Here is a 15,542-nt window from a genome sequence, read left to right on the forward strand (position 1 = left end):
CTTAGCGATTATCGCGGCGCCACCTGGATGCATCTCTGGGGGAGGAGGAGGAATAAGACTCTGTGGATGGTTTTCCTTACAGAGACACATAGAAACAAGGGGGAAAAAGTACACTTTTTTTCCTTAAAACATTTGGCTTATTTTTTAATCAGTAGCCTTGTCCTTTTTTTCAGTCGGGTATTCATTTAGTCAAGATTATTTAGCTAACATGTTATATTATTGAATGGAAATCACAACACGTTCCAGAATAGTCCGAAAATGGCAGCCATTATGTTCAGGGAGAAATCCAAGCAAATCTAATTGGAAGGAATGGCAGTAGAGACATAGTGGATGCCATTCCTGCTTTTACATATGCAGAAAAATAAAAGGCATGTGATAAATCATAATTTGTGTAGGTTTAACATAATTATTGTCAACCTAAAATATTGTCATATAATTATAAATACAGTTTATACGGGTTTTATTCAAGGGTTCTGTACAAATAGCCTCAAAACATGTAAACAGACCATAAATGTCTACATTTTAGTTTTCTAGGAAAGCTGTAAGTGTTATTATATGATATAATATCAGTACTTGTTTAATTTACATCTTGTCAGTTCTATCATCAACTGATTTCAGACAGTGTCTGGCTGTAGATTGACTGCATTGTTTGAATGGAATATTGGTATATTGGCAGTTAATTAAGAAACATTGATGAATGAATTCCATTAAAACTGGCTGGCTAACTAGCTAACACACAACGCAGATAATCTTCAAATTGAAACAATATTTTATCCCAGTACTGCCTGACCAAAATCGCTCACCTTTATCCCGTCATAAGAACGTTCATGTACATCCCAGTATTCTAATTCCTAATTCTATGGTTCTAGGAGATGCATTTAATTGAAGTTGGCAATATAATTTGGCTAGATATTGGCTAATCAGGGCGATAATGCACTGATTGTGATGGTAATGTTAATGGATTTCGGAAAGAGAAAAGCTCTCTGGATAGGCTAATTCCCCTGCGCCGTGCGCGGTCTCTAGAGAGACGGAGTGTCTTTTCAGGTTTCCTTATTAATTGAAGTGTGTTATGTGTTATTTTCTGCCTCGCTGAGCTGTCTATGACGTGACCACGTCAGTCAGTCAGCCAGCCAAGGGTTAAATGAAAGGGGAATAGGCTAAGGTAATGCATTATCTTTCACAGGCTCTGGTCTAGTGGACTATGTGCAACGTTTTTCTTACAGGATATGAAAATAGGCCTAGCTTTGAATTAAATAACTGGATCATATTTCTACATCGTGCTGTTAAACCTAAATGGCGCTATTGTTATGGATGTCAGATCATACAAACGTGATGAGACAGGGGTAACCTACATATGTAACATGGACACAGCTGACATCAAACACAGCCATAGACCTACTGTAACAGTAGCCTATGTTATTAAGTTTGTGTGATTTCTTACATCTGTCACCAATATCAAGTCCCCTGTTCCCTTTAACCAATTGTTTTAGGCAAAGCATGAGCGAGCGCATGTTCCAGCCTGTACTGCGCATGATCCAAAAGCTCAGAGTTTGTGTGCTATGACTTTCAGCCTCCCTCGAGCGCACAGCACAGTGCCGTGTTCTGAGTGATCTGTCCCCCATTACCATCGTCACGGCTACAGTGCAGTGTTCTGAGTGATCTGTCCCCCATTACCATCGTCACGGCTACAGTGCAGTGTTCTGAGTGATCTGTCCCCCATTACCATCATCATGGCTACAGTGCAGTGTTCTGAGTGATCTGTCCCCCATTACCATCACCATGGCTACAGTGCAGTGATCTGTCCCCCATTACCATCATCATGGCTACAGTGCCGTGTTCTGAGTGATCTGTCCCCCATTACCATCACCGTGGCTACAGTGCAGTGATCTGTCCCCCATTACCATCACCATGGCTACAGTGCAGTGATCTGTCCCCCATTACCATCATCATGGCTACAGTGCCGTGTTCTGAGTGATCTGTCCCCCATTACCATCGTCACGGCTACAGTGCCGTGTTCTGAGTGATCTGTCCCCCATTACCATCGTCACGGCTACAGTGCAGTGTTCTGAGTGATCTGTCCCCCATTACCATCATCATGGCTACAGTGCAGTGTTCTGAGTGATCTGTCCCCCATTACCATCGTCACGGCTACAGTGCCGTGATCTGAGTGATCTGTCCCGCATTACCATCGTCATGGCTACAGTGACAGCGAGTGTTCTCAATTCTCTCTCTCTTTAAGACATCTCCATACTACACTGATTAACGTACCCGAGCTCACAGACACAGGAGGTTCACTTCACACACTCTTTCTTGTAGAATATCTCTCTCTCTCTTTAACTCTCTCTCTCTCTTTCTTTCTCTCTCTCTCTTCCTCTCTCTCTCTCTCTCTCTCTTTAACTCTCTCTCTCTCTTTCTCTCTCTCTCTAACTCTCTCTCTCTTTAACTCACTCTTTCTCTCTCTCTCTCTCTTTAACTCTCTTTCTCTCTTTAACTCTCTCTCTTTCTCTCTCTCTCTTTAACTCTCTCTTTAACTCTCTCTCTCTCTTTAACTCTCTTTCTCTCTTTAACTCTCTCTCTTTCTCTCTCTCTTTAACTCTCTCTCTCTCTCTCTCTCTCTCTCTCTCTCTCTCTCTCTCTCTTTAACTCTCTTTCTCTCTTTAACTCTCTCTCTTTCTCTCTCTCTTTAACTCTCTCTCTCTCTCTTTCTCTCTCTCTCTTTCTCTCTCTCTCTCTCTCTCTCTCTTTAACTCTCTCTCTTTCACTCTCTCTCTCTTTCTCTCTCTCTTTCTCTCTCTCTCTCTTTAACTCTCTTTCTCTCTAACTCTCTCTCTTTAACTCTCTCTCTCTCTCTTTCTCTCTCTCTCACATACACTTGAAATATCTTATTTATGGGTATTATACGATTGTAATTTTATTTTACTAAATGATTTGTGGCATCGCTTGCTATCATAGCCTACATGTTTTGGTCTGGTTGGGTAGAATTTCAACCACATCTAAGAATATTTGACAAACATATTTTCTCTTCAGTGGCTCATATTCTGCTAATGAATCATTTTGTGGTTGGGGGAGGAGGAGGGGACATGTGCCAGCTCAGCCAAGTGTGTAATAGGGAAAATGACGGAGCAGACTGCTGCAGAGCCGAGGTGGGAGGGGTCTAGAGGCCCACCGGTGAATTGATGTGAGGAGAGGAGTGGAGAGAAGAGACAGGGGTGAGTTTTCGATTGACTCCACATCATATTAAAAAAAACACGGCCTGTGAATATGTTTCCTCTGCCCATGTAAGGCCTACACAATACATGGGTTCCTCAAAAACAATAGAGCCACAAACCGGATTGGCTACATGCGATATAAAACAAGCGTTTATTGGCTATCTTCCCTTAATCTGTATTCTCAAGGTGACAACTATTCGTTGAGAATCCTCCTGGGACCCGACATCTTGACCCCTCGTTGCCTTCAATGATAGGTGATAAAGTGAGCATTGACTAGATAAAATCACTATTAACCCCATGCAATTCAATCGCACCCAGACCATGAATTTGTTCACTATGGGCTACCATTCTGGTATTCAAATCAAACATAAAATGGTGAGCAAACCACACACACACACACACACACACACACACACGGAATCACATTGATTTGCTGATTATATTTATCAAGATGAAACTAGAATGTATGTACTTGAGAGGTTGTTATAGCTGCAAAATAACTGACCAGGACCATGTCTAAAGACTGAGGGGTAGTGAGGAATAACTGACCAGGGCCATGTCTAAAGACAGGACGGTAGTGAGGAATAACTGACCAGGACCATGTCTAAAGACAGGACGGTAGTGAAGAATAACTGACCAGGACCATGTCTAAAGACTGAGGGGTAGTGAGGAATAACTGACCAGGACCATGTCTAAAGACTGAGGGGTAGTGAGGAATAACTGACCAGGACCATGTCTAAAGACAGGACGGTAGTTAGGAATAACTGACCAGGACCATGTCTAAAGACTGAGGGGTAGTGAGGAATAACTGACCAGGACCATGTCTAAAGACTGAGGGGTAGTGAGGAATAACTGACCAGGACCATGTCTAAAGACTGAGGGGTAGTGAGGAATAACTGACCAGGACCATGTCTAAAGACTGAGGGGTAGTGAGGAATAACTGACCAGGACCATGTCTAAAGACTGAGGGGTAGTGAGGAATAACTGACCAGGGCCATGTCTAAAGACTGAGGGGTAGTGAGGAATAACTGACCAGGACCATGTCTAAAGACTGAGGGGTAGTGAGGAATAACTGACCAGGACCATGTCTAAAGACTGAGGGGTAGTGAGGAATAACTGACCAGGACCATGTCTAAAGACTGAGGGGTAGTGAGGAATAACTGACCAGGACCATGTCTAAAGACTGAGGGGTAGTGAGGAATAACTGACCAGGGCCATGTCTAAAGACTGAGGGGTAGTGAGGAATAACTGACCAGGACCATGTCTAAAGACTGAGGGGTAGTGAGGAATAACTGACCAGGACCATGTCTAAAGACAGGACGGTAGTGAGGAATAACTGACCAGGACCATGTCTAAAGACTGAGGGGTAGTGAGGAATAACTGACCAGGACCATGTCTAAAGACTGAGGGGTAGTGAGGAATAACTGACCAGGACCATGTCTAAAGACTGAGGGGTAGTGAGGAATAACTGACCAGGACCATGTCTAAAGACTGAGGGGTAGTGAGGAATAACTGACCAGGACCATGTCTAAAGACTGAGGGGTAGTGAGGAATAACTGACCAGGACCATGTCTAAAGACAGGACGGTAGTGAGGAATAACTGACCAGGACCATGTCTAAAGACTGAGGGGTAGTGAAGAATAACTGACCAGGACCATGTCTAAAGACTGAGGGGTAGTGAGGAATAACTGACCAGGACCATGTCTAAAGACTGAGGGGTAGTGAAGAATAACTGACCAGGACCATGTCTAAAGACTGAGGGGTAGTGAGGAATAACTGACCAGGACCATGTCTAAAGACTGAGGGGTAGTGAGGAATAACTGACCAGGACCATGTCTAAAGACTGAGGGGTAGTGAGGAATAACTGACCAGGACCATGTCTAAAGACTGAGGGGTAGTGAGGAATAACTGACCAGGACCATGTCTAAAGACTGAGGGGTAGTGAGGAATAACTGACCAGGACCATGTCTAAAGACTGAGGGGTAGTGAGGAATAACTGACCAGGGCCATGTCTAAAGACTATGGGGTAGTGAGGAATAACTGACCAGGGCCATGTCTAAAGACTGAGGGGTAGTGAGGAATAACTGACCAGGACCATGTCTAAAGACTGGACGGTAGTGAGGAATAACTGACCAGGACCATGTCTAAAGACTGAGGGGTAGTGAGGAATAACTGACCAGGACCATGTCTAAAGACTGAGCGGTAGTGAGGACAATCTATCGGACAGATTATATGCACAGTGGAACGAGTCGAACGACGCCCCTCTCAGACTCGCTGGCTCTCCATTTGCGAATTCCATCAACATTAACTGATTAATTTAGGTTTCGCACCTACGTACGGCCTGCCCTCACATAAAACGTCAATACCACGTTATTAATGTGTTCATGGAACACAAGATCATGCGGACTCGACAAAATATGAATCACTTATGGAAAAGGGAGGGGGTTGATTGAAAAGACTGACAGCCAGTCAAATAAGCTATTTTTTTGTATAATTAATCATTTTTTTGTGCTTTTCTTTTAGTGCAGATGTAAACATGTGTGTAAACATTTTTGTTTTGACCATTTCATTTATGTTCTTCATAACAAGTAATTAAAACGAGTGTCTGCTAATTCCCTAAAACGTACATTTAAAAAAAGAAGTATGCCTACCGTTAATAAACAATTGGCTAATAAACAATGCCGATGATTATCTGTAAGCAAGTCTTGCGGTGGGATTCAGCACTGTAAGCCACTCTCTTCTGGTGTCATGGATGTTCTATTCATTCTAGAACACATTCTATCAGACAGTCTCACAGATCAGAGGAGGTCTGGACGAGGCTGATAACGCCGCCTGTCATTAACCCCTTCACTCTCTCTGGGGACCGCTTCTATTGTATTTCTGACTCGGTCTTCTCTCTCAGAAAATACCGTTTATGTTTGCTCGTGCAATGTGTAGGTTAAGCCCCCTTTTCTCTGGTATTTTAGGGAACATTGTATTTTAAATTTCATTGTGGGAATTGAGATATTTGCTAAACATTTTAATAGACTAGATAGCATTGCCAATCACTGGTGGGATTTTTTCCTATTGTTTTTCCTAGGTATTTTTCCAGCTAATTCCTGGTGATGTTTGATGTTTTAGTGTCCCCTAATTTTTTAGGAACCTGGCAGATACACGTGCGTGGTGACTGTAGGCTAAAATGCAAATCACCTATTTGAAATGTGAACAAGCTGCTGCATGAAGCCTTCGGTGGTTGGTATTGTACTTGATATAGCCTAGTCCAACAGACCCACTACAGAAATAAGATAAAATTGCTTTTCTTCAGCACTCAAACAAGCCAAGCAGCGACGGCAGGTTGTTTTGTCGCTGTTCTTCTGCACGTGGTGCTGAACCTCAATCAGGAAATAAACAAAGGACCAATTAAGATGAACAATTCATCTCTAACTGATTAATGAATTCCCCATGCCCAGAATAATATGAGTTTTGAAACATCAAAATATCAATAGTCACGGTTGAAAATAAAACATGTCTAAGGATGTTTATAGCCTCATCCTATGTTCCCACCGCAGAACGCCAAAAAGAGCTGTCCAAAAAGAAAAATAGAATTCACCTAAATTGTAAAGCATTTTTCGAATCAAATTGTACATTTAATTCAGCACCAAATAGGTTGAATGAAGAATAGTATTAGGCTTAGAAATATATAACTCATCCGAGGCATTAGTGTCGCGTTTCTTTTTGCCTGGGGAAACACTGGAAAGCGGCACACGCAAACGATCAGTGACCTGAGGAAGACAAAGCTGTCGGGGTGACTTGCTGTAGTAAAACATGTAAACATCTAGCTCGCTCCTATTGTCAGGCTTCTGCTGCGTCCTTGCACACTGCGTGGGTTAGCACTGCCACGACAGCAGTTATATCAAACTATTCTTTCATTATCTGTAAACTTTTAAATTAACTTCCAATTATTATTATTTATGGCACGTTGATAGTTAATTATACGTTATTATTATTAAGACTAATACAAACTAGGCCTTCCTATTTCTATTTATTATAATTAAATAGTTGTGCTAGACTATTTGAGAATTACATTGTTTTAGTAAAACAATAAAAACGTTTTGGACTCGTGCTGCATGCAAGAGTAAATATTAGTATTTAATATTTATAGTTTAAAGGAAAATCCATATCCACGCATAGCAATAAACCTTTTCTGGAGATGATCCCCATATTTGGTCCTGCAAATCACGTTGCAATCTTTTTTTTAAAACTCACAACTCATATCGATCTCCAAAAATAGTTTGCTATTAAAAGCTATAGTTCTCTCAATCAATGGTTGAACTAAAAACGCATTAAGGTGAAAGCGTCATCTTGAGAAGGTTCGTTGCAGACACAATAAAACGTGCTATGGCCCAATGCATTTAACCTGAAAACACAGCATTTTTCTCCTCATTTCGAAATGTATAATTGGCTGCGTTTTAGAAGCAAAACCAAGGATATATTCTTTTTCTATTTTGATATAAGGTAGGGTTATTAAAAAAAAGAGTGTTCTTCTAACAAATAAGGTGTTCTGGTGCATAAAATGCAAGCCGTAGAAATAAAGCAGCCTTTAAATCAGCAGAAAAAAACCAGTTTTTCTTTCTCTACTGGCTACATGGAATTAACGTTCACCTTACCATCGACAGACTATTTTGATTGACGAAACAAGAAAATAAGCATGTTCTTCACGAATAAACGAAAAACCATTTGAAATTCGATCCATTTAATTCCAGCAGGCACATCCAACTATCTTTGCCACTGAAGACACGCACGTCCTCTTGTCGTTCAAAATAAAACTCAATGGTTATAACAAAAGGTGGTCAAATTCTAGTCTGAAAGTTACATAACTAGGTCCAAAGAGTTGATGGTTTCTCCCTTCAGTTCCCGCCTAGCTCCTTTTATAGGCCACACGTAAAGTTATTTAGTCGAATCCCCCAGAATGCCATTGGACGTTAGAATGAAGTTTTGTAGAATATGGGGGTAGGGATGGGTCGGGGTACCGTAAGCACCTCCCCTAGAAATGCACCAAATAGCTCCCGTTTTCTTCTATGGGGCGGCTGCGCCCGCTGGGAGCTCGAGACGTGTTTCTCGAAGCACAGTCTTTGCATTGGCAGGCTGATGATGACACGTGCCTCCTCTTTACCACCCCCAGGCTCAAGCGTACCGCATTGGCATCGGTAACGACCAAGGAAAACCAACTGTGGATGCGCTGCTGCAACCGTTATTATCAATAAACCAACTAAATATTGCAACGAGCAATTTAGAGTAATCCTCTGCGTAATAAATAGTTTTCCTTCAGAAAAATTGGGTATCAAGATCGGACGTTTTCGTCGAGCTAAAGAAGCGAGTGCGTTTAACAAGATGCAGAGACGGAGCGCCGACGTCTGAAGGTGACATGAACCTGGGGATGATCAAGAAGTGGAGATAGCAACTGAACAACCACCAGGGCTTTATAAAAACACCGTTTGTACCATAGCCTTGTTTATTAATGTACAGAAACATATCTGCAAACTAAAGTTGTTGACTATTTATTGTATTTGAATTAGGAGAAAAAAAACGTCACCGACTAGGTAAACCAGACAGAGGAAGCAACAATGGCACATTTAATCCGAAGCAAGTTTCAAAATAAACTGTCAAATGCGGCAACTTCCATGTCGAATAAATCCACTGCGAAGGTGAGCGGCATGATGGCCAAGATGGGCTTCCAGGCCGCCACAGACGAGGAGGGACTGGGCTTCGCCGCATGCGATGATTTGGATTACGACCACCGGCAAGGACTGCAGATGGACATCATGAAATCGGATGAAATGGGTGGTGGAGACGCTGGAGAAGGGAGTGGAGAGGGTGGGATGGCTGGAGGAGAAGACGGAATGGCGGCTGGGGACAGCCACTACCAGAGAGACGGCACCGGACCCCCGCCCTCCGGTTCTAAAGCCTCAGGTCTGGGCGAAGAAGAAAAATCACCAAAAATCACCGCTTGGGAAGCGGGCTGGAACGTCACCAATGCCATCCAGGTAAACACGCATTCAGATGAAACTCCTCGTCCCCTCTTCCCCTCATTCACTCCTTCATTCATTCATTATGTTGTGTTACCTGCCACAGCCAAAAGTAAAGAAATAAACATAGTTTCCCTTCAGTCATCGCCAAACTGATTGCAACCATGAAATGAATACTTATGAAAACGGCACATGGAGATGGGTTACGGCAGTCGATATAGACAACCAATTAGACTACCAAGGGTTCCGTATGAAAAATAAAGAAGGACGAGCCCATCTGACAGGATATTTCGTTTTGATGTAGGATTTAGAGATGAATTGGGCTATTTTGAACACATCGATCATTTATGTGATTTGGATAGGATCCTAATGAGCGGGGGAAACGGAAACGCGTGCTTGCTGTTAGAATAAGAAGATAACCGCTGTGCGTGAAACGTAATGTTTTGTTGTATTTCATTATATGAAGCCATACACATAGCCTAGAGAATAATGATGGAAATATATTGAAATAGTCTAATTCCATGGAGGAGACCCATAGACTTTCATTTGACAAAAGAAAATGACGTACTGATCCATTGATGTGGTTTTACGCACAAGCTTGGCTCTGTCGACCCGGCGCGCATTCAAGTAGCAGCTGTACTATTTGAAAGGATCTCCGGTTCAGATCGACAGGTGGCCTTCTAGATAACCATCTCATCAAGGTCATAAAGATATAGCCTAATCTATGCGGCACTGTGCTTTTCTCCATAGCCTTTCCGATACGTTACAGCCGTTTAATAACGCACTTCACCATTACATTACGCGTGTCCATCACCTACAACCATGTAATATATGGTGACCGTTTAAATGTTAACATTTACTCGACAGTTTATTTCGTATGATGTGTTGCTTTGTTCCTGTTTGAATCCCATAAAGAGCTTATGGGGATCCAAATAAATACTAAAAATGAGTCAAAAAGTCCCCAAGCCGAGCGCCGTCCCATCACACGTTATTCGGGCTATAGTCCTCATCACGACCGTCACCGTTACGTCAGGACGCGTCTCCTTTAGAAGCCCCTAATGACGTTAACACAATTAGCTGGAACGGGCACGCTCACAGCGAAATGGAATCCCCACCAGAACCCATATATATTATATCCCCCATTGAATCATGTTACACATAGGATATATTATAATGCTTATAATGCGTGACGTTATGATCAGCAAATACGACAAAAATATATATTATAATCTGGAATTGGCCAACACATTTTGTGTTTATTATGTCCATACCCATGTCAACCATTGAGTGCTACAAATCCGTAGCTTTAAACTATACTGTCATGTATATATAGCATATATTTAGGCTTTATTACAACGTATTAGTTATAACCAAGCAAAATCCACATTTTATATAGCCTATTGTATTGAATTTCCTATATTGTGGACTGGTTATGCGTTGTTCCCATAGGCCAATCCATCTCCATATTGTGTATTTTTGTGTTTTCAGGGGATGTTCGTTCTGGGTTTACCATACGCCATTCTCCACGGGGGCTACCTCGGACTGTTTCTCATTATTTTCGCCGCCGTGGTGTGTTGCTACACGGGGAAAATCCTCATCGCCTGCCTGTACGAGGAGGACGAAGACGGTCAACTGGTGCGTGTGAGGGACACATACGTGGACATAGCCAACGCGTGTTGTCAGCCGAGGTTTCCATCTTTAGGCGGTCATATCGTGAATGTAGCCCAGATCATCGAGCTGGTAATGACGTGTATCCTGTACGTTGTTGTGAGTGGTAACCTGATGTACAACAGCTTTCCCACCCTTCCTATCTCCCAGAAGTCCTGGGCCATAGTGGCCACTGCCGCCCTGCTACCCTGCGCCTTCCTCAAGAACCTCAAGTCCGTCTCAAAATTCAGCTTGCTGTGCACTATCGCGCACTTCGTCATCAACATCCTGGTAATTGCCTACTGCCTCTCCAGAGCGCGTGACTGGGCCTGGGACAAAGTCAAATTCTACATCGATGTAAAGAAGTTCCCAATTTCTATTGGAATCATTGTGTTCAGTTACACCTCTCAGATTTTCCTTCCGTCGCTCGAGGGGAACATGCAGAAGCCCAGCGAGTTCCACTGCATGATGAACTGGACCCACATCGCCGCGTGCGTCCTCAAGGGCCTGTTCGCCCTCGTGGCCTACCTGACCTGGGCGGATGCCACCAAGGAGGTCATCACAGACAACCTGCCGTCAACCATCAGGGCTGTCGTAAACCTCTTCTTAGTGTCCAAAGCCTTACTGTCATACCCATTGCCATTCTTCGCTGCAGTCGAGGTTTTGGAGAAATCATTTTTTAACGAACAAGAACGCACATGGTTCCCAAATTGCTACGGGGGCGATGGACGCCTGAAAGCTTGGGGCCTCACTCTCAGATGCAGCCTTGTGGTGTTCACGTTGCTCATGGCCATTTATGTACCGCATTTTGCCCTTCTCATGGGTCTGACCGGCAGCCTGACGGGCGCAGGGCTGTGCTTTCTGCTCCCCAGCCTCTTCCACCTCAAGCTGCTATGGAGAAAGCTGCTATGGCACCACGTGTTCTTTGATGTCGCTATATTTGTAATAGGAGGCATATGCGCTATCTCCGGTTTCATCCACTCAATGGAGGGACTCATAGAAGCTTATAAATATGGCATAGAAGATTAGCCAAGCCACAGTCTGCTGGATATAGATGTTACTGCACATCCATCTTAAAGTGAATAACTGAAATCACCACTGAGCGCAGTCAGCCCATGCTTACACAATTCATGCGAAATAAATGCGTGCACAGAATGCAGTGCACGCACACATTTGCGCGTGCTCATTACATCCTTGCATTGACACACACGCGTGCGCGCGCGGAGAGTGAGAGACACAAAAGTCACAAAACATGACACACGATATGGACAATTCAACTTGTAATGTATAGCCTAAATATGACTAAATGAATATCCATATGTTTCAGTGGAGTGAAGGTTTACAATAGTTCAATCGACCTAAACAAAATTGCTAAATGAGCAATGCGTCTTTTCATCTCTCTATGGAGGTCTCGTACCACCTGGAGAGCCATTTCATTTGACATTCAAGTTTATATTCTTAGAAAAAAAGCTTCTGGAGAGAACCAAAAAAGGGTTCTATGCTTGCTTCATGTATGGCACAACTTAAGGTTCTATATAGAACCAACGTTGGTCTAGAACCCTATATGGAACCCAAGGGTTCTATATTGAAAAACGTTTGGTTCAGTAGAGAAGAACCCCTGGGGGTTCTGATCAAAGAACCCTACAAAAGGGTGCTATATAGAACCTTTAGGGGTGCCATATACGAAGCAAGCAATAGATCCCTTGTTTGTTCTTTCCAGGAGCTTTTATTATAGGAGTGCGTGTGGTTGTGGACTTTGACAATTCAACGGCATAATGTGACTAAATGGTATAAACGAAGCTGTGCGTTTGATATGATGCCATTTTCTTCTTCTAAATTATTTGCAATATTTCAAATATTGTAATGTGGACCCATCATGATGACAACTAATATAATGGCAATAAAGTATATCACCAAGACAGAATAAATAGAATGCATTTGTTTTATTTATTTAACCTTTATTTAACAAGGCAAGTCAGTTAAGAACAAACTCTTATTTACAATGACGGCCTACACCTATACATATCATGGATGATGCCCATACTGAATACTAGGAATATCCCAAATATCTTTATTCAGAAGTAATTATTCTCTCCAAGCGCTATAATGGAAACAGTGTGATTATAGTGGTCTAATTACATACACAGCTACTTTAACTATGCATTGAATGTATGATATTGAGACAGATAAGAACATCATTCTGGAATTGGAAGGTGGAAAAGAAAACGGTTATAACCAGAGTCAGGGAAAAACGTGTTTTTGGATATTTGAATGAATAACTATTAGCCTACAACATATCGTTAGGCTTACACTTACCTGTCGCACATGAAATTGTGAGAGAAAAAAACGGCAAATGCCCTTGAAGTAAAAAGCTATGTCGTTAGCGTTCGGAGAACGGTGTTTTAGGACCACAAGTTCCAAAGTCATTTGTCCCATATTCGCCCTAGAAAGAGGAAAATACTGTCGCGTCAGTAAGAACAGTCAACCCACAAGGAATTCTGTCACTCTCAATTCGAAGTTATCCCCTGTTTCACATTATGCATTTTAATTGTAAACTATTCATGCGATATTAATTTGAATAATTCGCTTTCCGGAATCAAGTGTCTGAATCATACAAATATGAAGACATCATACAAAGAAGAACATGTGCATAAAGACATCTTTCATTGTGTGCAATCCAACGGGTCATGTGGAAATGTTATAAAACCGTATGTGTAGTGTTATTGTGGTTTCAAAAAGATGGAATGTAGCCTATATCTCTCATAAATCGTGAAAATGAATATTAAAGAATAAAGAAATAAGTTAAATTATATTGTATACATGTGTGTGTTTTTATGTGATGAAAACGAAAACCGTGAGAAACATGTATTTTTTTTCTCTATAAATAGAATAAAATATGTAAAAAAATGTTGAAGAATACTTTGGGATTTTTTTGCATATATACGATTAATAATAAAAATACATGCATGGTTTTGTTTAATGATTAACGTTTTATGAGTGTTATTCCTGTGTAATAGCCACTCTGAATTACAGGAATTATGCAATTACATTCAAGACCAAAAAGGTAACGTTTCAGTTAATTAAATGTGTTGTTTTTAAGCGCGCGCGAGAGAGAAAGAGGTCCAGTGAGCACTGCGAACAGTGAATGCAGGTGCACAAGTCACGTGTCATAATTGTTACGGTTTGCATCGATAATGGTACATTTTAGCCGGTAATTGTCTATAATGACAGTAGGTTTTGCTTGGAATAGCCTAGCCCTATATATCTAAAACGCTATATAGAATAAAGAAAATGGTAGCCTAAAGATTAATAGTTTAAGGTATGTGCAGCTTGTAGGCCTAGTCCACTTTGGTTCATCATGCTTGTATAAATTTAGCAGAATGAAGTTATAACGGACAGTATGCTATTTGCCAGATTTTTGCTATGGGGCACAAGCAGATAGGCCTGCCTATTCATCGAACATATGGATTGCGTGTTAAAAAAATTGCATCTGGACCGCAGGCCTATTTGGGAGGACCTGCACATCGTACAAGGTCCATCTCCATAAGGTTTACAATCTGTTGATAGAAACATGGGCATTGACAGAGCGGTTTACAGTAGCTCCGACTACCTCAGCCCAATCTGCACGCTCTACAGCTAAAAGTAGGCTACTAAAGAGGATGAGATTAGAAAATGGAAAAGATGAGACGAAAAGAGGCGTTGCTGTCTGACTACACTACATGACCAAAAGTATGTGGACACCTGCTCATCGAACATCTCATTCTAATATCATGGGCATTAATATGGAGTTTGCCCCCCTTCTGGGAAGTCTTTCCACTAGATGATGGAACATTGCTGCAGGGACTTTCTTCCATTCAGCCACAAGAGCATTAGTGAGGTCGGGCACTAATGTTGGGTGCTTCAGCCTGACTCGCAGTCGGCGTCCCAATTCATCCCAAAGGCGTTAGATGGGGTTCAGGTCAGGGCTCTGTGCAGGCCAGTCAAGTTCTTCCACACCGATCTCGACTAACCATTTCTGTATGGACCTCACTTAGTGCTTGTCATGCTGAAACAGGGAAAGGGCCTTCCCCAAACTGTTGCCACAAAGTTGGAAGCACAGAATCGTCTAGTGTCATTGTATACTGTAGCCTTAAGATTTCCCTTCACTGGAACTAAGGGGCCTGAACCACAGCCCTAGACCATTATTCCTCGGCCATCAAACTTTAGTTGGCACTATGCATTGGGGCAGGTAGTGTTCTCCTGGCATCAGTCAAACCCAGATTCATCCATCAGACTGCCAGATGGGGAAGTGTGATTCATCACTCAGAACGCGTTTCTACTGCTCCAGAGTCCAATGGCAGCGAGCTTTACACCACTCCAGCTGACACTTGGCATTGCGCATGGTGATCTTAGGCTTGTGTGCGGCTCCTCGGCCATGGAAACCCATTTCATGAAGCTCCCGACCAACAGTTCTTGTGATGTTGCTTCCAGAGGCAGTTTGAAACTCGGGAGTGTTGCAACCGAGGACAGATGCTTTTTACACCCTATAGCACATGGTGGTCCCATTTTGTGAGCTTGTGTGGCTTACCACTTCTTGGATGAGCCTTCGTTGCTTCTAGAGGTTTCCACTTCACATTAACAGCACTTAGTTGACCGGGGCAGCTCTAGCATAGCAGAAATCTGACCAACTGACTTGTTGGAA

General features: G+C 42.4%; 1 protein-coding gene across 1 annotated transcript; it reads left to right on the forward strand.

The window, feature by feature from the left end:
* The first annotated feature begins 8,304 nt into the window (after nucleotides 1–8,304).
* LOC115207351 (vesicular inhibitory amino acid transporter) lies at nucleotides 8,305–13,673 on the forward strand. Its single transcript, XM_029774373.1, has 2 exons — nucleotides 8,305–9,232; nucleotides 10,703–13,673. Exons 1-2 carry the CDS (start codon nucleotides 8,813–8,815, stop codon nucleotides 11,888–11,890), a joined length of 1,608 nt encoding a protein of 535 aa, XP_029630233.1. The 5' UTR covers nucleotides 8,305–8,812; the 3' UTR covers nucleotides 11,891–13,673.
* The last annotated feature ends 1,869 nt before the right edge of the window (nucleotides 13,674–15,542 follow it).

The sequence above is a fragment of the Salmo trutta genome, chromosome 14, assembly GCF_901001165.1.
Source record: "Salmo trutta chromosome 14, fSalTru1.1, whole genome shotgun sequence".
NCBI classification, from domain to species: domain Eukaryota; kingdom Metazoa; phylum Chordata; class Actinopteri; order Salmoniformes; family Salmonidae; genus Salmo; species Salmo trutta.